Source organism: Pseudorca crassidens, chromosome 1 (genome assembly GCF_039906515.1).
Source record: "Pseudorca crassidens isolate mPseCra1 chromosome 1, mPseCra1.hap1, whole genome shotgun sequence".
NCBI classification, from domain to species: domain Eukaryota; kingdom Metazoa; phylum Chordata; class Mammalia; order Artiodactyla; family Delphinidae; genus Pseudorca; species Pseudorca crassidens.
In genome coordinates this window covers 23,236,669-23,260,921 of record NC_090296.1, presented here as the reverse complement: position 1 = coordinate 23,260,921, position 24,253 = coordinate 23,236,669, and the positions used below count along the sequence as shown (strand labels likewise).

Sequence of the window (24,253 nt, the reverse complement as noted above, 5' to 3'; positions counted from 1 at the left end):
TTTTTTGCGGTACGCGGGCCTCTCGCTGTTGTGGCCTCTCCCATTGCGGAGCACAGGCTCCGGACGCGCAGGCTCACCGGCCATGGCTCACGGACCCAGCCGCTCCGCGGCATGTGGGATCTTCCCGGACCGGTGCACGAACTCGTGTCACCTGCATCAGCAGGCGGACTCTCAACCACTGCGCCACCAGGGATGCCCCATGGTTTAGTTTTGATCCAAGAAAACCAGACGCTTTCATGAGGACAGCTTCCTCATTTGAAGGCCATGAAAATTACAAATTTTCTGTTTTGTTTTAAATTGAGAGAAAATACTGGGCCAGTTTGTTTGAAGAGGGGTATAAGAATCTTGGAAAAGGAATAACTTCCTCAATGATAATTCACATCGTTGGCCACCATATGATGTGTAGCTGGGCTTATGGTACAAATACTGAGTAAAATAATTTGAGATATTTACCCTTTCCTAAAATAGGGTTTGCTAAGTAAATATACCACCTAATTATATGTAAGAATTTAGTCCCACATAAAACAATTATTTTTTAACTGTAAGATTCAATACAGATTAGAGAAAATGTAATAAACACTGTGATTCTAAGTATGCTTTACATAACTCTGACTTGAGCCTCATGCATTTACCACAGTTGAAAGGAGGAGAATGAAGAAAAATAGGCTTAATTGTTTTCTTAGCTAAGTAGGTAGGCATTTTTTATCCACATAACCTTTAAATCCAAATGCCTTATGTGCACTATTATGTTAAGCTATAGATTTTATCTCTTTATTAGTAAAAATATGTAAACTATAACAAGAAGGAAAATTCGTGATTCTGGGAAACGGCATAAGATGTTATATAACCAACTGGTTTCCAGCCTTCAAATCAGACATTAGTCAAGGAAATAATAATGACCTTAGCCAATGGGAAAAACATCAAGCCAGATTCCTCCCAGCTGTGTTTCTCCCCTCTGTGGCCTTCAGTAACTTCAATGGAAGTTTAGTATGTTTAGGGAGAAAGGTGGCCAGAAGAATCAAAATTATTAAACCAAAAAGGTCAATCTTCAAATTAAGTCTTGGACCACGATCATTTCAAGAATAAGGTTTATCCCTTCCAATGTCCTAGTGCTACAAGCAATATGGCTGACCAACCACTCAATGGGGCTGATATCACACATTATCTTGCCAAAGGGGTGAGTAAAGGAAAAACAGTTGCTGGCTTTGAAATGTACAAATCAAGCTATTAGTGTTTCTTTAGCATTCCTTTTAATTTCCAACTCAAGCTTATGGTGACTGCAAGAGATAGGAAAAATCCTCAGAGGAGGCAGGTCCTTGGATTTAATTCCATATAAACAGAGGGCCAAGGAATTTTGACAAAATTGTTGCTCACAAAAAGCTAACTTTGCCTTTGAAGTTCTTGTGTGTTCCATACTTAAAGTCAGACACCTTTATTCATCCAACCATAGTATGCGGCCTTCAATAATATGATATCATGCTTTATTTTTTTTTAGATTAAAAACAGTCTTTCATAAGATCCCTCTCTGTTATAAAATCATCAGCTAACATGTTTTCAAGGCTTTGCCAAGTACACAATCTGAATTACCTTCACTTTTCAGGCCTAACTGGCCTGATGTAATTTTTTTTTTTAATGACCACAGATGTGCTAATAATGCTTTAGATCAGTTTCTATTAAAAAGAATGGACCACATGAAGTTCTTCCCAACACATTAAGTGAAAAGCTATCTAACCATTATCTGTAGGATTTAAATAAAACCTGTTAATTTTCTCCCTTACTTCCTTCCCAGTTAGTCATTTAGATCCAAGGAGATAAAATATCAATATTATGGTACTGGTCAAAACATCAAGGAAAAAATACTGACATAATTTTTCAATACCCCAGATATTACCATAGAGTGATACCACCCCCACTAAAACCTCTGGTGCTCATTAGCACATCAATGGCTCCAAGTCTTAAGGTTAGATACAAACAAATCAAACCTGCTTAGTGGTGTCTACTCCAGAATTTCTCCAGCCAGCCTGAACACATCACTCCTTTCTCACGTAATTCCTAGTGCCAAACAAACTTTGGGACATACACACCTGTACTTATGTCTCTTTTTTCCTTCTTAACACCATGACTGGCCTATAGTAATAACTCAGTAAAAGGTTTTTGGAATGAATAAATGATAAAATGCAAGGCTGTACTATCAGAGGTTATGTAGATTGTACTGGTAAATTTTGAAATAAAATATCTCTGTCTTCCGTAGTGACCATTGAGTTCGAGTTCATGGAGAATGCCATTTCTTCTGCACATTCAAATGTGGTAAGTTAGGAAGACGTATCTTGAGTAGAAAAAGAAGCATCTTCATGAAATATGAGAAATCTAAAAAGCGAGTAGATGTTAACAAACACAAAATGTAATGCACATTCCAAAGATATCTCTTTATTGTCCTTGTCTCTGTTCAGAATCTTTCCATTATGACTCAGTGGGATTTAGTTCCTGGATGTTTACTCTTATTTAGCATTTAATAGAAATCTTTCTCCACTGGTAGATCAGCATGTAAAGGGGATAGGTTCTTAAAAACACTTTGATGTCGAGAAAGGCTAAGATGCTGAAAGCAGATAGATAGTACCAAATTATACTAGAACTCTTGGCAAGTAGATGTCGTGGACACAGGAGTTTGGTGCTGTGATTTTGGTCAGAGTAAACCAAAGACGGTCCAGGATATGACTGGAGTGGTTACAGTGGGACATTTGGCCACAAAGAGACAAATAAATAAATTGTGCTACGAATGAATTCTTTAGAGCTCTACAATTCAAATATCATTTGTAAATTCTTTATTGCTATAAAAAATGGATGATTGGAAAAAAATTTTAAGATACTGCACGTAGTAGCAGACTGCTGAGATGATGGATGTAACAATCCTGAGCATTTGTAAAGTGGACTGCCTAATATTATATATGCATATCTCCATGACATGTTATAACACATGATAATTTATGAGGGAGAAAGCATCAAAATAAAATCAATTGTATATAAACACCCCCTGAATTTAAAGTGCTGGCAACTTCTGCCTCAAGGGGTACTCATTTTCCTCCTTTTTAGCCAGTCATTTTTGAAACACCTCAATTATAAATCCAGATTTTGGCCAGAAATATGTGACTGACGACACCTGAAAAAGGAAAATGCAAGGTGAAAAATATCATTCTTTCTCTGCTGGTATAAGTTGCCAATAAGTTAGTTGCATGTCATTCATGAGCTGATATCATTTGGATTGGTTTAACTTATATCATCCACAAAGACCGACTGCACTGTTATTTCAGTCAATGGTTGGCAATGCTGAAGAGCAGAAGCTATAGATACGTCTGCTAGATAATCCGGGCCAAACTGTGGCAAGGATACATGTGCTATTATTTATAAAACACTCATGTAAAGCAACTCATTACATTTTGCTGTTTTTGCTTTCGTATTCCTCCTTTTTGGACTGTGGACTTGTTCCATCCATCAGTAAACTTGTGGCATCTTCCTTGATTGAAGGTGAATCTGGAGCAACTGTTCTTTGGATAAATGCTGCCAAGGTAGGAGAAAAGAGAAAAATAAACCTAGATGAATAGAATCCCTGGGCTGACAAAATTGTAAGTAATCGCTGCATTTGATCTAGTTTTCTGTAAACTTTACATGGACTAACAAATCTTCGATGTAGGAATAAAATAGTTTACTATGTTTTTAAAAACACATTCATGGGATTTAATTTTGTTTTAGATTTGAAGAGTGAGGGTGGAAGATGTGTGTTTGTTCAGTATATAATGATATTAAAGCATTAATATGCTAATTAATAGCATTAATTCTGCTAAAGCAGAATTTTAGAGGGCGAAATCTTAAGGGCCTCCTTTTCATAGAATCCTCTTTTTTACACAGAAGGAAACAGACTAGATCTGGAATGTAGGTTTACTGTTTTTCTACTACCTCTTCCCTCTCTTCTGAGCTCCAGATGCCTATATCCAAATGTCTATGTCAAACACTCCCACCTGATTTATAATCTCTGATGTCTGCCCATCGCTTGCTCTCTTCATCTTAGAAAATGACACACTCATCCACCCAGTTTCTCAAACCCTGTTCCTTCCTCCCTTTGGCCGGCCTGCTCGACCCATCCAATTTAAGAGTGAGTTCTGAGGATCCTACCACCCATTTCACCTGATTCCTTCTGCTTCACACCACCTCCGTTAACCATCAGCCCAGCCCAAGCCACCATTTCCTCTCTTTCTGTTTTCATCTTGCCTCCTTCTCCGCACACCAGAATGATCTTTCTAAAAGGTAAATCCGATTATGTCACTCTACTGCATTAACCCTTCCCTCCCCCCACCCCCCCCAGCCTCCCAGCGAAATTAGAATAAAATCCAAACACCTGATGGTGTCTGAAAAGGCTCCACCAGGACCTCAGCTCCCACCACTCTCTCTCCCAATCACTCTCTCCCTCACTCATTCTCACTCTTCCTCCTTCTCTCCCTCCCTCCCTCCCTCTCTCACTCCTTCAGTGTTCCATCTCTCTAGAAGACCATACCCCTTTCTTCTCTGGGGCCTTTGCACTTACTGCTCCCTCTATCAGGAAAACTCTTCCCACCCAATTTTAACTCAGCTGGTTCTTCTTGCCATTCAAGTTTCAGGTCAATTGTAACCTTCTGATCACTAATATATAGTTCTGGTCCTGGTACCTTCTATGATTTCACCTTTATAGCACCAGTCACCATTTTGCTTGTTTATTGCTTACTACCTGTTTCTTCCATGAGATGAGGTGACCTTTTCTGTCTTAGTCACTACTGTATTCCCCCAGAGCCAAACACAGAGCCTCGTGCATAGTCTCTTAGTAAATGTTGTTTGAACGCGTGAATATATTTTAAGGGGTTTCAAAACGATAGTCAACTGGGGATTTTCTAGCTGCTTTCTAGAAAGCATTTATAGAGTACATACCTTGTCAAATCGCAATAATCAGAACTCAATTATTTAAAAATATCTGGCACCTAATTGGTCAGTGAAAAGATAATCACCAAAAAAAAATAAAAAAGCACTATCACATACAATGAACCTATAAGATGGAGAGGTAGAAAGACTGTGCTTTCATGAAATAAATAAATCCTATAAAGGACAAGAAACAATATTTTACCTCAGCAGTCCCCCAACATTTTTATTGCTATAAATCTTTGGCACTTTAGTTTACAAGTTTGAGGACAGACTGCACATGAAGCGTCCATTCAGTTGGCCAGGGGGATCCTGAAGTACAACACAGACGTGAAGAGCATTGCTGTTCTCGCTGTGATCAAGTCCCATCTGAGGGACTTAAACCTCCACTACAGGAACGTCAGAAAACAAATTAAGAATACTAACTTTTCTTTTTATAGCGACATATTCTGAAGTAAGGAAGTGAAAAAAAGTACTTGTTAGTAACTTTCATTGATTTGCTTTTCTAAGAATATCAAGTTAAATTAATACGTAAGATTCACTTCCAGCTCCTGAAGTACTCTGCAGATAACATTTCCCCCCCCCATGAAAAATCACTGTCCTTTCTTTTTGGGATTATTTATTTATTTAAATAAACATTATTTACCACAATGTTAGAATTATGGAAAAATTGCAATCTGCATTTATTTTAAAAATTGAGTTTATAGATACCAACTCCACAAATATTTGGCATTTGAATCTCAAAGAACTCGAGATTTCGAGGAGTCATCAGTTTACTCCAGACTTCATTCAAACCCAGTCTGGTCCGGGCCCCAGGAGCGAGGGCCCTGTCCTGAGTTGTGTTCCTTTAGCCTAAAAGGAGCTATACATGGAGACCAGTGGTCAGTCACTACTTATAAAAAGTAAAAATGACAGTTTCAAAAGCTGGCATTATGAGTCTCTCTTACTAAGCCCCCACTGTCTACAGGCTGCAGGTAATGGAATCCAAGCCTCCTAAAAGAGTGTCCTGAATCATGGCCATAGCTTCCAGCCAGCCAGGATAAATTTGGTAGTAATCACGGCTCTAAATAATGGATTTCTGTGTTCCTATTTCCAATGGTAATATAAACTTACAATTTATATATTTCTTCCCTTCTTCCTGGCAGGAGGAATCTACCTTTTCTTGAATTGACCTGAACTACACAAAGCTGACATAAATTACTACTTAAAACAAACTTTCATTAATGCTGGATCATTTCAGAGACCACAAATTATGCAGTATTTTCCCATTTCCTTTGTTTTTTCCATGGTCAGTGATTCTACGCTTTCGTTTGGTCACAGTTTTGACAGGGCACCTAAGTCAGCAGAATGAGTGCCTTAGCGTCAACAGCATAGACAAAAGGGCCTCATCCAGTACCAATCCCAACCTGAGTAAGAAGGAGCCTGTTCTGTGGGCTCATAAACCCATGTCTGCCTCAGCACCTCAGTTACTCCCCGGGTCTCCACACAGGTCTCAACTGCTCTAAACTCCAACTCCCAGCTTTCACGCTTCATTCAGAGGTTAAGAAAATCCAGTACTCGCTAGTCAGACATAAAAGCTGGGGTTTTCTCAGTAGCGTTTTATTTTTGTAAGATTTCTTTTTAGCCAAAGCGTACATACATACACATATCAAATAGCACCAAAGGGCTACATAGAAAGACAGCAGTCTCTTGTCCCATCCCTCCCAGCCCCACACTCCTTCTCCCCAGACTCAACTGCAATCAACCCTTTATTTTATTTATTTATTTATTTATTTTTTCGGTACGCTGGCCTCTCACTGTTGTGGCCTCTCCCGTTGCGGAGCACAGGCTCCGGACGCGCAGGCTCAGTGGCCATGGCTCACGGTCCCAGCCGCTCCACGGCATGTGGGATCTTCCCAGACCGGGGCACGAACCCGTGTCCCCTGCATCGGCAGGCGGACTCTCAACCACTGATCCACCAGGGAAGCCCACAATCAACCCTTTTAGCTTTATTTTCTGTACTTGCTTCAATTTTTGAAAGAAAAAGCTGATATTGCTATTTTCTGATTTATCATTTTTAGACTTATCCACACCCATCCACTTTCCCTCATCCCATCCTCCCTATATAGTTACATCTGGACTTGTAGTTATGTCAATAGTATTTACATTATTATGACTATGTAAATATGGCTCACACAAACCTAATAGGTCTACTATGACAATGTTTCTTTTCTTGCTCATTTTTTCCTGGAGTTATTAATTGATATTTATTAAAATTCATTAATAAATTAATTTTTGTTTGTTTTATTTACTCTTTATAACCATTCTCAATTGTTTCTAATAGCTCAATTATACCTATAATAATCGTATGTCTATTAGTAGTTTTTCTAAGCACTCAAATGAATCAAATAATCTATCAGTTTGTTTATTTCCTAAAGATTCTCCTGAGGGAATCTTTTCTTTCTTCCTTCACTACGATAGAACTAAAGAATATGAGTGTCCAGATGAAAAGCTCCCCCCACAACCCTGCCCCAGCAAATAGTTAGAAAACTCAATAAACCAAGACCCACAGGGAGGCATATCATCACAAAACTCACTGGGGTTAAAGGGACAATCCTAAAAGTTGCTGGGCCAGGGGTGAGGGTGGGGCAGTGGTGGTGAAAAGGATCACGTCAAAGGAATGGGAGTCAAAACAAAAAGACATAAGGTTTTTCAACAGCAACACTGGATTTTGGAAGATGACTGTGCAATGACTTCAGAAGAAAAGTCCTTTTTAACCTAGAATTTTATAGCCAGCCAAAGTCTCAGTCAAGTGTGAGTGGAAGAAACCCATTCTCAGAGATACAAAAACTGAAAATATTTACCTCCCTTTCTTGGATGTGCTCCCACAAAAGATGTGCAACAGCTGTTTGTTGGGTGAGCCCTCATCATCCGCCCCGCTTCTGGCCTTTGTTCTGTTTTCTTTGTTCTCTCATCCCAGGGCTCTCACTAATCAGGTACTGTCCTCCTTGTATTGATTTTCTGAATATCTTATCTTTTCTCTCCTATTGTCCCATTCTTTCTTTTTCCTTATCTTCTACTTTGTAGGTTTCTCAACTTTGTTTTCCACTTTTCTAGTTCATATTTTAAATTTCTGAGACCTCTTATCCTGTGTTCCTTTTTTATAGCATCTTGCTCATATTTTTACTAAATGTACTATTTTCTCATTTCTCTGAGGGCATTAATGATATTTTTAAGATATCTTCCATTCCCTGTATTATCGAATTACTGTAGGCTCCATTTTTCTCTTTGTTGATCTTGACAGATCTCCTTTTTAATTTTGAAGTTTCAAGAAAAATTACAGGACAGTTTCTATAACTAAGCTGAAATTGTTTGTGCTACAAAAATGGAGAAGTATTCAGGATGATTCTAATTCGCTTCCAAAAATACTACATCATGAAAAAGATATAAAAAATTCAAGGTTCATCAGAAAAGCAAATAAGAATAAACATTATTTCTAGAAATAAGTTTATTAAATCACTTAAAATGATTAACAGTAGTACCTATGATTAAACTTTTTAAAGTAACCTTAAAAACATGGAAGTAAGTATGGGAGGAAAATCATAAAACAAACTTGTCAAAAAGAACAGTAAAACTATGTGTAAATAAATAAATAATTTATCAATAAATTAATAAAGAGGTTTACTTTCTAAGCTAAATTTTCAGTCAGATTGTACAATATAGACTATAATAAGTATTTTCTTATCCAAATTATGTTCTCAATGATATTTTTTCCTATTCTTATTTAACTTTATTTTTTTTGAGCCAGTGTATTTATGTAGAAACCTATGGCAGCTTATAAGTACTATATCTTAGAGAAATGACCAGGGATAGTCATGAAATGTTACTGAATGAAAAGCTGAATACAGTTTCTTTTATTGCCTGTCACAGTATTAAATAAAATTCTAAAAAATTTCATGTTTTCCCCTTAATGTCTTCTAACCACTTTCTTCTAGGTACCTTTCTAGGGAGCCTTATGAAAGTCATAATGGCAAAATTAAATACCAGTAGAACAATGACCTCTGTGCTCATATCATGGTGCTGTTTATTTCCTGGCTCTTAAATGTCTTAATGGATGGGATATGATGTTTGATGGTGCTCTGTCCCTACCCTCCTCCTCTTCCATGCTTACATACATCAAACAGACCTGAGGAAATTTTTCCATTGCTTAATATGAAAAATAAAAATTTTGTCCTATGTGTATATCACATTCTGAGGTACAGTAACCAAACCTGAGATATGATCCAATTTGAAGGGTGACTGCCAGATTAGAATAGCAGAGGGTTTATGAAAATATATAGAATCACTTGGTAAAATGGTTAGGACAGGAAAGGGAAAATGCTTAGCTTTTGCAATAAAATAATTATGATATAATGGAAGCCAAACCATTTATCAGAAAACAGTAAATATTTATTTGATGACTATGAATATAAATCAGCAAAAATGAGAGTTATCATTTTTGGATTTGACCTACTTCCTTGTGGCTAATTTTGATATTTTATTTTATAGCAGCCTAGTTTTTTTAAATGACAGCATTGTCAAATTGAATGTACAAACTCTATGTCCATGGAAAACTGAAGAGCTAAATGGTTATCTAACTAAGAATCTATTAACATTTGAGTCCCAAATGGATTGGATAAAAGTGGACTTGAAATAAAAAACTTATACACTCATTCATCTAATATTAATTGAGCCTTTACTATGTGCCAAGTTCTATATAGGATGCTGAGGAAACAGTGGTGCATAAAACAGACATCACTCCTAACATCATGGAGTTCACTCTTCGGTGAAGAGAAGAGTCAGTAAACAAAATGTCACTCAAATAGCAAATAATTCCATAATTAGTATGAGAAAGGTTTTAAAGGAAAATTGTAATGCTTTGTGGGCACACATTACAGAAACCATACTTAAAACTGAGTCCTGAAGGCTTCTTTAAGGACATTACATACAAGGTGAAGCATAAGTGGTTGGAGATGGTATCCTGGGTCAACAGACTCACACTTTGTCAATGTGTGTGACATTTTATCAATATTTACACTGTATTATTCACAGAATGAAATCGGACGATAATAGTTTTCATATCCTTATTCTTTGCACAAAATTAGATATTTTTGAACAGTTCTATGCAGAGATTTTCTACTTTTTGATGACTTGAATTTTATTACAATACCATCTAACTTCCTTACCCACTCATCCATAGTTACTAGCAATCTCCAGGCCAAAAAAAAGTTGCTTAATTAAGATTTTTACCTTGGGTAATTCATTTTCAGTTTTTATGAGAAGTGTAAGGTCTAAAAAGAAGCGATTCCATATATTTTTAGTAAGTTAGGTAATATTATAAATGTACTTGGGTATTATTTGTATGATTCATAATGAACATTTTTTCAAACTTACAACATGAATATTACTATCATGTACTGGCCTTATGCTTTAATCTTTCCATGAGATGCATTTTCTTAAATCCAATTTAAAAGCTGGTACAGGACATCATTACTTACAGTGCAAGTGTGAAAATTGAGGACTAGACAGGAAGCAACTGTGATCCTGCCAAGAGGATGACTGATCTAACCCATGAGCACGGGAACCTTCAGCAAAGTTTCTGTCATCCTAAAAAAGAGAGCACAGCATTTTAGTTCAAATCATTGAAAAATGTAAGGCTTGGGATTCACTTAAATGTACTGAAAATAAAATTGAACCTCAAGATGCCAGCTATGTTACACCACAGTTTAATATAATTATAATCCTTGTAAAAAATAAAATGTGTGGATGTTAAAGAAAATATGAAAAAACGAGAGAGAAGGAAATCATCTGTAGCCATAACAGCATAACATATTTCTTTCCAGTCTTTTTTTTCCTGTGGATAAGATTTGTAAATATTGTTGTAAAACTCTGTTATTTATTTACATTTAATAATATAAACATTTTAAAAGTCATTAACCTTTAGCTTTATGTTACTCATATACTGTCTAGTGAATATATCATGCTTTACTCAGGTATTAGTCTTCTGGGCATTTAGGTGGTTTCCAATGTTTTACTCCTATAAATAACACTATGAGAAATACCTTTAAATATATAACCTTTCCCATATTTAGGTCTATTCCTTATGACAAATTCTTGGGTGGAAATACGGGGTCAGTAAAAACAATTTGATGTTTTTAAATACATTTACTTAGACTGCTTTCCATAATGATTATACAAATACTCATTCAACAAATATTTAATACATAAACCAAAATGAATACAGAAAAGGTCCCTCTCCTCATGGACTGTATGAATGTGTCCTTTTCCCCAAATCTTAGCTGAAAAACGGAATTAGGGAATTATATCTTTGAAAAATTTTACTAATTAAATAGGTTAAAAAATAGGTGCTTTAAGATACATTTACTTGATAAAAAATTGCAATTTTTTTCTCTTAAATGTTTTCTAATTATTTACTTCACTTCATTTTTTCTTTCTTGCACTCATTCATTCATTCAACAATCGTTTATTTGGCACCTACTATATGCTGGTCAAAGGGCAAATAAAACACTGGTGTATATGATCATGAAATCTTCAGGATTGCAGGAGAGAAAGGCATTAAACAAACTATACAAAACACAATATAGTTTAAAACTATGGTAAGAGCTATAAGAAGAAGAATGGGAAATAATAGGCAGAACTACATTTAGATTTGGGGTCCAGAGAAGTTTCCTCTGGTAGGTGATATTTAAGGCAATAATTTGAATGCTGAGTATGAATCAATGGGTTAGCCAGATGAAAACTCATAGGTGGAGGACGGAAAAGTGGGAGGTAAGGGGGAGCAGAAGGGTGGTCAGGGAGTGGTGCTCTAGGCTCGTGTGAAGGTGCTAAGAAGGTAAGAAAGAGTTTGGTGTGTTTGAAGAACTGAAGGAAAGCCCATGGCTTAGGCACACTGAGCCTGGGGAAGTGGTTACAATGAGATCCAGAGGTGGGATTTGGATGTGGGTTTCTTCTTACTTAAGTACAATCGGAAGGCAATCAAGGGTTTTGAGGAGAGGAATGACATGCTTTGATTTGTATTTCTCAAAGATTACTATGGCCTCTTTGTGGAAAACAGACTGAAACAGCACAAATGTAGAAGTGGGAATACAAGTTAAAAGACTGTGATTGAGGATGACTGCAGGGTCAAGGGAGAGGAAGGGATCAAGAATTGTGGCAAAGATTCTAGATGAAACAACTGCTGGTTAGGTGGCCTAACAGATTCTTCAAAACAGTAAGGCCTCATGTAGCATGACTATCTGATGAATTAGTTGTCGTTCTCTGCACTAAGTACCAAGTTTATATTTTATTTCTTTGTCACATATATATGTATGCAAACGCAAAAGAAAGGCCAAAAAAGAACAAGTCTGTGTGCGTGTGTGTGTGTATATGTGCACACACACATGCAGACTCACACACACGTCTGTAAAAGACACATTTATTCTGAGCTAAAAGCATGGACATAATCCTAAAATGACTTAAGATCATCAGTTTTCATGTACCAAAAGGGAGTTTAGGTTCATTTAGGATGAAGGCCCTGTGGTTTTTAACCAAGTGATTTATAGTTTTCACTAATTATGAGAATTTCATAAGAAACTGGAAGTCATTCATTGTAGGATTCCTGGAAAGGAAAGGATATGCAGTTGACGCTTGAACAACGCAGGGGTTAGGAGCACCGACCCTCTGTGCAGTCAAAAATCCACGTATAGCTTATAGTTGGCCCTCTGTATCCATGGTTCTGCAACTGTGGAGCCAACCAACTGTGGATTGTGCAGTACTGTAGTATTTACTATTGGAAAAAAAATCTGCATGTAAGTGGACATATGCAGTTCAAACCTGTGTTGTTCAAAGTTCGACTGTATTAAACTTCCTCATTTTCTATATATGAAAAAAAGAAATGTGAGTGGTTGAATAAGTCAACAATTTTAAGGGAAAGGGATAACAGTCCTAAATTGTATGTACATATTAACACAGTGCCAAAAATATATGAAGCAGAACTGATAGAACTATAAGGAAAAAATAGACAAAACCATAATTATAGTTGGATATTTCAACGTTCCTCTCTCAGTAACTGATAAAACAGTAGGCAGAAAACCAGTAAACATAAAGAAGACTTGAACAACACTACTGGCCAGCTAGACCTAATTGACATTTATAGAATACCCCAAAACAGCTGATTACAAGTATTTTTCAAGCACACATCCAATATTCTCCAAAACAGACTACATGCTGGGTGATAAAACAAATCTCAATAAGTTTAAGATGACTGAAATTATACAAAGGATGCCATCTAACCACATGGGGTGAAAGAAGAAATCAACAACAGAAGGATATCTGAAAAATTCCCCCAAATTTAGAAATTAAAGAACATATTTCTAAATAGCTCATAGGTGGGTCAAGGTAGAGATCAAAAGAAAAATGAGAAAATATTTTAACTACATGAAAAGAAAAGCATAATTTATCAAAATTTGTGAGAATCAGTTAAAACAGTTTGGAGGGAAATGTATAACATTAAACGTGTATATTACAAAAGAAGAAACGTCTCAAATTGATAATCCAAGTTTCCACCTTAAGAAACTAGAAAACAAAGAGCAAATTAAACCTACATTAAGTAAAAGGAAGGAAATAATAAAGAGCAAAGATCAATTAAATAGAAAGCAGAAAAGCAGTGAAAAAATGAAACCCATACTGTTATTCTTTTTAAGATCAATAAAATTTAAAAACCTCTACTGAGATTAATTAAGAAAAAAGAGGGAAGATATAAATTGCCAATATTAAGAATGAAAGAGGAATATTACTAGAACATCTATAGACATTAAGAAGGTAATTAGGAAATATTTTGAACAACTCTGCCAATGTATTAGACAACTAAGATAAAATGGGTACAAATAAACAGCCTTAAAATGTGTCATCCATGGGCTTCCCTGGTGGCTCAGTGGTTGAGAGTCCGCCTGCCGATGCAGGGGACACATGTTCGTGTCCCAGTCTGGGAGGATCCTGCATGCCGCGGAGCGGCTGGGCCCGTGAGCCATGGCCGCTGCGCCTGCACGTCCGGAGCCTGTGCTCCGCAACAGGAGAGGCCACAACAGTGAGAGGCCGGCGTACCGCAAAAAAAAAAAAAAAAAAAAAAAAAAAAAAAAATGTGTCATCCAGTATACTTCTAGGCATCTATATTAGGTTAATAAATTAAAAATACGGACAAAGATTTTTATACCAAGATGTTCATCAAGTGACTACTTATAATAGAAAAAAGCTGAAATTAACCTTAAATTTCCAACAATAGGAGATCAGGAAAGTAAAGTATGGTAGAACCATAATGATAATAATGATGATGATAGAGAAAATTCCCACATATATACAATGTTACATGAAAAAAGGAGGAAATAAAATTATCAACAAATGGTGATTTCAATATAAAAAGATATTTATAAGTAAGAGCTGGGAAACATACACCCTTAAATTACACAAATAGGTTTTTAAAAATATTTGTTGGATTATTTATTTTCTTGTTAATTTTTTTTGTATTTCCTAAATATGCCATATTTTTAACTGTCATATGCCAAGAAGCTGGTTGTATAATTAAAAATATAAGTGGTTCTTTTTCTGGTAACAGAAAAGATATAATCTATGGTTTGATGCCAGTTGATTTTGTTTTAGAAATTTAAAACCATACCTTGGGAAGAGCGAATAGGATTTGACTATCCTGCGTACTTCATCCTTCCTCTGGGAGGCACATTTTGAGGCTGTCATTGCGCCATCTGCTTCATTCAGCAAGACGCCCAGACTTACACCTCCACTCCTGTCCTTTCTCACTGTCTTTCTCAGCCCAGGTGTCAATGGGCAAAATGTGAGTGAGTGCTTTTCCTTATTTTTTCCTTTCTCTTACTGGCCCATAATCAACTAAGCATCTCTTAGCGGGAAACCATAGATTACGCTTTTCTCTTTCACATTTTATATAGGAACCACGATTAAGTGGAGATTTCTAGCATTGATTGAAAGCATAATTCTCCTTTCTATCTGTGTATCTTCCAGCTCCACCCAGGCCTTTAGTATGGCACATCTGAACTATAATAGCCAGATCCACAGCTCTGCCTCTAGTTGGCCCATGTCAACTCATTCTAAAGTAGCTATTGGAATACACCTGGGACTCAATGAACAGTTGACCCTTAAACAACACAGGTTTGAACTGTGTGTGTCTAGTTAAACACAGATTTTTTTTCAATAGTAAATACTATAGTTCTACATGATCTGCTATTGGTTGAACCCAAGGATGTGGAAATGTGGATGCGGAACTGTGGATGTGAAGGGCTGACTACAAGTCTGATTTTCCACTGCATGGAGGGTCGGTGCCCCTAACTACCGAGCTGTTCAACGGTCAGCTGTATGTCTTTAAGTTCCCAAATTTTCTAAGTCTTCAAAAGACTGTCAGAATCCCCAATGCTACCTTGAAAGATAACTAATGAAATGAACCCTGAAAGAACATACTAAAAGAAAAATATTTCACGATCCCTTTGAACAATCAACATATCAGAATATGAAAACAATATCTTCATATTCTCCAATTATACATTGATTAACTTGTGGAATTTCTATCTAAGTAAAGTTTACAGGGTGACCATAAGATGACTGTTTCTTTCTAATTCCTACCTGTTTTTCAGTTAAATACTTAAATATTAAAAAGGAAGTACTGGTTAAAAAGGAAGATTCTTTGCAATTTTAATAATCCTAGCTTTTGCTTTTTGCCAACTCTTATATCCTTAGCACAGGGACCTATTTTTATTTCTGTCTTAAGTCTCAACAACCTATTTAACCAGAATTCCCTGCAAAAATTCCACTGGGTGAAGGAACTTGCATTTTCTAATATTTTCCCTGGGTTTCTTCCACTTCTCTTTCATAACCCACATTGTAATTGGTTTCTTAAAAGTTGTTCCAACCCAACTAAATCTTTTTGCTAAACTAATCTCTAATGATTAATATTTAATGATGCCCACCAAGTATTTTTCTCTCAGAAATACTCTAAGTTCAAAGTTTATAAGACAAACGATGCATTTAATTTTTTGTAAATTTTAATTTATCCAACTCTTCCCCCAGAGAAAAGGAAAAAGCACTTATGTGTTTCTGAATCTGTGGCAGAAATGTTTTCCTGAATTTGTCTCTAGCTTAACAATGCACTGTTCCCCACTCTTAATTCCCAATTCTCCATCAGTGCTCGAAAAAGCTTAACCACTTCCTCAGTAAACTTTATTCCTATTTGAAACTTCAATCTGGACAGACAGTTTACTTAAAGTCTGCCCTCCATAACTCAATCTGCACGGCTGCTATTATATAGCATTTTACCTCCATGAGGGTGGGGCTTTGATCACCTCTTTCTACCTACCCATCCCAATATTCCACAATTTAGCACAGTGCCATTTGCATTAAGAAAGTCAATAATGATCATATATAATTATTCTTGACCAAAGTACAGAAATGAAAGTGTGCTATGGTGGAAGTTGGGAAGAAGGAGACTGTCACTCTCACATTCTCTGTTTCTTCATATAAGGAAATGAGGGCACTGGACCAGATCATCTCCTAAGATTTCTCAGCACTAACGTTTTCTAATTCTAATCTACCCGAGCAGAACCACTGAACAACCAGTACATCTAACTATGCAAACTATCTTTTCCAAATTTATACCATAATGCTATAAACATGAAGCCACGCTCATGAACAGACTCATGAAAATACCGTGTTAGATCAGGCAATTTGATAAATTTACCTTTATGCAATTGATTATTTTATGGTATAAAATTTAATATTACTAATGACTCACTAATGAAAAAGATCATACTCAGTTTTTGTTTTGTTTTGTTTTTTTACTCATTTTGGACTTGGCTCTACATGACTTTAATCCATTTTCAGAAACTGAATATATTCGTAGTGGGTAGAAATTTGCCATAAACAAGGATACGCAAAAAGATGTCACTGACTTAAGAAACAAAAGCAGAGATGCAGAGATATTTTACAATGATGGTGCCTCACTGGAATCAGTGCTTCCTCTCTTGAAGTGACTATTTCAAAGGAAACAGTGATTGTTTGGATGAATACGTTATAACATGTTTATTTAAAAACTAATAAGACATTTAATTGGTATTCCTTATGTATCTAGTATTCATATCTAGAATTTTGAATTTGACATGATTAACAATGGTATCTTTATAGTTAAACTCCTTCATAATCTTTCCTTTCTTAATGTTCTTGTTGAGTAAATTATTGAGAAAGGTGAAGAAAGCATGTGGCTTGTTAGGGGAACTGGGTTTGGTAGAGTTATGTGCTCATCTAAGTACCCATGTTGATTCCTAAATAAGCACTTTTGATCCATTGCTATTTTCAGGTTTTATACCAAAGAAAAATACCAACTCATTTGGCAACCTTTTGTTTAACTTTTAAAGAGCAAGATGTAATCAACTAGTTAAATATTATGGCTGGATCACTTCAAAAGCATAAAAATTGCTTCAGAGTTCAGCATGATTTGATTGTCTACGAGGTTTCAGATGTGTCATCTAAGCATTACTGGAAAAATAGCAATTAAACTTTTGTTAGAATTCCATAAAAGGCTAAAGTTAGAAAAAAGAAAGTTTAATCACCAATTTAGCATGAATTGTGTATTCTGGAGCCGAAGATAAGGCAGACAGTGTCTACCCTCAAAAATCATACAATCCAGTAGAATAGCATTTCCCAGATTTCAGTATTTACCTATAGTTATCTTACTATTTCTTTTATGTTAACTTAAAGATTAGTGTTGGACCCTAAATCTGTATATAGGAGAGGCTTAAAGGATGGCAAAATTGCTTGGGGTTGGGGGAAGCATGGAGTTATATTTACGTAGGAGATTACATGGGATTTCTTAACAAATCATGGAGAGAGGTGGTTATAAATGAGATAACTGGGGTATTGTGGGGTTAAAGCTCCCTCAAATTCCCCCATGATTGCTACTACTGTTCCCAAGCAATATTTGTAAAATTATCTGAATAATACACTGGTGATATATTTTAGTAGTCATTAAATAAAAATCACCTACAGTCTTGAATTGCATGAGGAGTTATGCATTGCGTGCTTCAGAAGCTACAATTGTAGAAGATTTAAGATATGTACAGAAATAGCTGACCTTAGAAAGGAAGTGCTAACAGCCATTAATTGCTATGAGCAAAGCATAAACAAACCGCGGAGAGATTCAAGGAGGGAGAAATAGCTTCCAGGAGCAAAGCACATCCTTAGAGCATACACATGCTTACATTGAACAAATATGACAAAGGGCTTCGGCAAACTCTGGCTTCAAAACCTGTGCTGAAAGCCATTATCAACACTTCCTCACCTACCTCATCTTATCCTGTAAAAATCTGCTTCTTTAAAAAGAAATTGCATATGAACTCTTCTACTGGAAATTGAAAATCATGATTTTTTTTTCAGGAGGAGGAAGGATGGGAACAAAATATGCCTTTTGTGATTTTACTAAAAAATCCACTGCTAATTAAAACCATATATTTAGCATGGGTAGAGAGCAAAAAGGGCAGGTAGCAAATGGGAATATCTTGGACCAAACCATGCTCTTTCGTGAATTCAGATTAGCAATGCTGTGTTATTGGCTGACTTTTGAACATTCTGTTCTATTTGAAACAGCTGGGACAGCAAGGAAGTCTGTATGTCCTACAGAAACCCAGTTAGGCCTCATGAACGAGAAGCTGTGAAATGTTTCTGTTGTCTACACAGAGACAATCTGGGTCAGATTCAGCTTTGAATTGAATTCTAAATTTAAACTTTTAGATCAGGCTTTGACCAGTTAACTTGGTAAGCTTAGTACAATATTACATTATGCTCTCAGCAGTTGTGGACATTGGTCCTGCTAAAACTCTCAATAGGTTTCTAGAAATCTGATCATTTGGTCCTGGTGATTGCCATGGGAGTAAACAGCAGGAGTTGGTTCTCTTTCTGGATTGAAAGAGAACCTGACTTGTACACTTTCTGCTACACTTCCCCTCCACCAGCAGTGTGGCCATATTGGATGTTTCACTGCCTTCTGACATCAGCAACGACATGAGAGCAGCCAGCTGCCAATATAGTTCTGCTAGTCTAACAGTTATTTGTCTGCTAACAGTAATACAGTCAGGGGTCTACAACTGTAATGCTAATAGTGATCCTTTTCCCTGTACCTTGTCATCACAAGCCTCTTTTCAAGACTTGAGAGCATCTTTCTTCTCTGAACTCCCACTGCAGTTTTTTTGGGTCACCCTTACAGCATGTACCCCTTTCTCCTTTGTACTACAGTTGTCTGTGTGAAGACTCTGAGTTCCTAAGGACTGACAATGGCTCTTCTTACTATGCCATCATCCTCTCCGGCTTCCAGCACAACGCTTTATACACAATGTAAACTCAGTAAAGGTTTGCTGAATGTTGTATTTAACAACAACGAGAACAAACTTGAACATCTCACAATTAGAACAGAAGCTCTAAAAGGCAGGGATCTTTGTTTTGTTCACGGACGTGAGTCCCAGGGGCCTAGAAAGTTCCTGGCACATAGCTGAAACTCAATAAATTTGTTGAATGAATGGATAGTATTATGACTTTATAAAGAGCTTGGGTAATATGTTTTGGTTAAATAAAGAAAAGAGAATATTTTACATAATGTGTAAAGGAAGTAAGAGTAGATTGGTAATTTCTCCTTCCTCTAGACCAGGAATTGGCAAATTTTTCCCGTAGAGGGCTTGATAATAAATATATTAGGTTTTGTGGGCCATACAGTTTCTGTTGCAACTACTCAACTCTGCCACTGAGTATGAAAGCAGTCACAGACAACACGTGAATAAATAAATGTGGCTGTATTCCAATAAAACTTTACTTACAAAAGCAGTCAGCAAGCAAGATTTGGCCCATGGGTGGTAGTTAGCCAAACTGTGCTCTCAAACAACTGTGCAAGAATTACCTATAAGGATTAAGATGACTAGATTACTATTCCCTACTTGAAGGCCATGCCTTCTGCATGTTTGTACATCCTGCCACTCCCACCTCCAACAGGTAGTGCAGTGCTTTTGCAATATAGTATCTGTATAGTCTATGTCTGTTGCATTAAACTGAATCCTACACTAACTGATTTCCTGGAACCAGAGTTTATAGTAGAACCAATGAACTCAAGAGCCTTTTCTTTGAACTCTGTCCTAGCAAAATATGACAGAAGTCAAGAGCTGCTGAAATAACATCTTATGAAACTGATGTAGTAAATGGGACGCCTTATCCCTTGATAGAAAGAGTCTCAATGCCTCTTATTATTTTCTTCAAGATGTCCACAGTTAATCAGAGGTAGCTTTTCTGATTATCCATGCCTCCCCTCTCATTCTTGATAAATAACTTATTTTCATAAAAAGCATATAAGCAAATGATCATTGGTATCTACAATTCACAAAAATGCATTCTCACATTTTTCTCAACAATGACTACAAAAGATGTGATATTCTCATGAGTTTTGCATTAGATCACTACATTATTTCAGGCCAGACTTCTGCTACACATGACAGTAACCTACATATTCATCAGTAAAATGGATTAACATTTAAAAATGTTTAGTATTAATGTGGGACAACGTCATCACAAAATGTGCTTTGTGGCTCTTCCTTATATTTGTACTGTCTATTTGCAAAATTTTCAACCTTATTTCTCATTTTGATAAGTGTTGGCCTCACAAACCAGGCTTGATTTCCTCTTCAGCTGCAAATGTAATTTTAAAGAGAACTCCAATGAGATTACCGGCTGAACGTGTTAAACATTCATAGCTTTGCCATATGCTGTTATGGAAATTGCATTGATTTATAGCAATTTGGGTGCCACTAGACAGCACTGACTTACCTAATACCGGATCTAACTGTATTGGGAAATAATGTTTTTAATGCTTCATTTGCATCCAGACCTCTATTGAATTAAGAGGCATATAATGTGTTTATGTACTTTTGGAGACAACTGACTTTTATTTATTAAAGATATAGTCCCTACATTTGGTGACTTCTAAAAAAATTAAGGAATATCAGGTACAAATTTATACTATAATAGCCTGCTGCTCAAGGATATAGATTCTTGAAGCCAGGCAGATTTAGGTTTGAACCCTGATTCAACCACTTAACTGCCCTATAACTTCGTTTTCTTCAATGGTAAAAATGGAAAAATAATGGTGCCAACTGACAGGGTTGCTGTGAGGATTAAATGAGGTAATGCACATAAAGCATGAGACACATACAAAAAGAGCAATTTTATGTAGTTTGTTCTAATATATGCTCAATAATGAGTCGTTATTATTATTAGCTCTTGTTACCTAAGCCTTTCACTTCTGTTTAAAGTTAGTGGCACTCCTCTCAGCGGTGGAGAAATGCTTGAGTATATGGGACCTGATGAGAACGTTGGAAGACAATTTAAAATTCACCATATGAGACAACAAGGTCACTACTATAGTAAATAATACCAATATAAAAAGCAAAGGTAAAAAAGCACAAAGCCCCAGGACGCCCTCTTTACAATAAGGGTATAAATAACATGGCATAACTGTGTTAAATTTTTGTTTGAGATGGAGAAGTGAAGTGCTCATTTTAAGCATGCTAGGGAGGACTTATGTAAATGAATACTGTCTTTATATCCACTGAGCATTCTATCCAATTACATTCAGAGGAGGCAAGAAGCATCTTAAAAATAATTATATTTGGCTGAAATAAGTGAATATATACAGTGTAATGAATATTCATATATATTGAAGTTTGTAAGAATATAAAAAAGCCAAAAGAACCTTTAGTGTTTTTTTATTTTCTAAATCGACTTGGAGTGTACATTAGAATATAGATGGATTCTCTCTAGGTCAGTGTTCTCGATGGGGGGCAATTTTGCCCTCTAGGGCAGGGATCCCCAACCCCTGGGCTGTGGACTGGTACCCGTCCATGGCCTGTTGGGAACCGGGCCACACAGCAGGAGGTGAGCAGCTAGCAAGCAAGTGAAGCTTCATCTGCCGCTCCCCATTGCTCCCCATCGCTCGCATTACTGCCTGAACCATCCCTCACTCCCCCCCCCCCCACCCCCTGCCCTGTCCGTGGAAAAATTGTCTTCCACGAAACTGGTCCCTGGTGCCAAAAAGTTTGGGGACTGCTGCTCTAGGGGATGTTTGGCAATATCTGGAGACACAGCTAGATGCCACAACTTGGGATGGGGAATGCTACCGGTATTTAGTAAGTAGATTCTTAGGGATGCTGCTAAACATCCTACAATGCACAGGACAGCCTCTACAACAGAGAATTACCCGGCACAAATGTCACTAATGCCAGGGCTAAGAAGCCCTGCTCTAGGCTAATAACTGTTCAGGGTCAAATGAGTTTAAAGTCACCCATACCCCACATGGGTCTTGGACAGACTCTAGGGAATGGTAGGCTTTTTGTCAATATGGTCAGATCTTCCCACTCTCCTATGTTGATTCCACACTAGTGAACCATAGGCTGAAGCAGTAATATGGAGTTCTTATTCTTATGAAAGGAATGACTATAAATGCCAACGCTATGAAATACTATATGTTACTTCACCTACTGGGGACCTCAGCACCGAGAGTAGTTGAACTTACATATTGAGAGGGGCCACCATCCACACTAAGCCTCTGACCAATCAAGAGACCAGAGGTTTCCTGGCTCAGGATTTCTTAAGCAGCATCAATTCCCATAGACAAACAACATATTAAGCAACAATGGCATAAACTTAAAGATGAGTTCTCAGGGAAAAAGTTATAAACACAGTCTTTGGATTTTTATTTTCTATTTCTACAGAATTGAAAATCTATCTCCTACATCAAGAAATTTCTTTTATAATTAGTACCCTTACACAAAACCTGCGGCAGCTACTTAGAAAGCTGTAGCCATAAACATGAATAATGCCCAAAGACTGAAAGTGTATATAAAGGGCATTACTTTGAAGCTTGGGATTCTGTACTTGGTGTCATCCAGGCGCTGCTGAAGAGACTCTCTGTGAACTCCGTACTTAGAATATCTCCCGTCAATTCTGTCAGATAAACTGCGCGAACCCTGCAAAAACAACAAAGGGTCTAAACTGGTAGATGAAAGAAAAACCAGTGCTTGAAATTAAAATAAGAAAGTTTTGATATGTAGATGATTAATCATTATAGCCGTTTAGAGAGATATATAGAGGAATCATAGGTTCCCAAGGATAAAGAAGAAAACGATCACTTTGGATGCTATCATAAAAATAGAAACAGGGTCCCACATTGGTTATTTCTTTTCACTGCTAGTCCCCATGCCAATCTGAAACGACTTCCTTCCTTTAGTTGAAGGAAGGGAAAAAGGTTTAATTAACAGTGAGTTGTCCAAAGATGGAACTTAATGATACCATGCCACTTTTGGATGTTATATATGATCCCTTGGAATAGTACCTGGCATCAAAATATACTCTTTGTTCAACATTCTGACTTTTAACTATTACATCACGTAGATTTTTAAACCTAAGGATAGCTCATCGGCCCTCAAAAGCATAAAAAAAGTCAGGTAATAAATTAAGACAGAAAAAATTTCCAGGGCCTGCCTTCCTTCTTTTCTATTTTTCCTTCATTTCGGGGAGAGAGGATAGAACACAGCAAATAAGTCACCACAGCCAGTTTTTTAGACATTTCTATTATGAATTAGGGAGAAATTAGAGTAGAATTAGGGCAACTGATTTTCATATGTAAGAAAAATCATCTATGGGATTTAGTTCCCCAAATAGCCCCAAAGAACTTTTTGAATGTTCAAACTGGAAGGGGTATTAGAATTCCAAAGTTCTCATTTTTATTAAAAAAAAAAAAAAAAAAGTTACAGCCCAGGTAAGTTAAGAATGACCTGTCCAAGGGTAGGCAATTTGCGGCAAACTGGGCTTGGGACCCAATTCTATTCCCTCTCCTCCATATCAAATATGTAATGTTTAAATGTAGGATTGTCAAGTTGAATCACTTCTTTCAAAATAAGGGGGAAAAAAATGAGAGAGAGAGACTATGACACCTTTAAATAAGAATAAAGTCAAAACCATCTAAATAAGTTGAGGTTTGTATTCATACTTAAGAGTCAGACTACAGTATTGCCAAAAAAGTATGTGAAATGCATTTTCACATATATGCTAGTGATGCCGGTGTGAGGAGGAAGGACAGAGATAATATTGTTCAAGTCTCTCATATTTTATGGATGAGGAAATATTCCCTGAGATATTAAGTGATTTTGTCTGGTGCATGAGCATAGACCAGAACTTAGGTCTTTGAACT

The 24,253-nt window shown here is 36.7% G+C and overlaps 1 protein-coding gene across 3 annotated transcripts in view; it reads right to left on the bottom strand.

The window, feature by feature from the left end:
- Window positions 1–937: 937 nt before the first annotated feature.
- The window catches only part of CEP128 (centrosomal protein 128), a 437,869-nt gene continuing 414,553 nt past the window's right edge, over window positions 938–24,253 (bottom strand). For all 3 annotated transcript variants that reach the window (XM_067728864.1, XM_067728857.1, XM_067728871.1), the window contains 3 exons: window positions 22,917–23,030; window positions 10,458–10,566; window positions 938–3,555 (listed from right to left, as the gene is read on the bottom strand). In XM_067728864.1, the coding sequence (XP_067584965.1) occupies window positions 3,428–3,555; window positions 10,458–10,566; window positions 22,917–23,030 (351 nt within the window). In that variant the 3' untranslated portion in view covers window positions 938–3,427. The remainder of the gene's footprint in view (window positions 3,556–10,457; window positions 10,567–22,916; window positions 23,031–24,253) is intronic.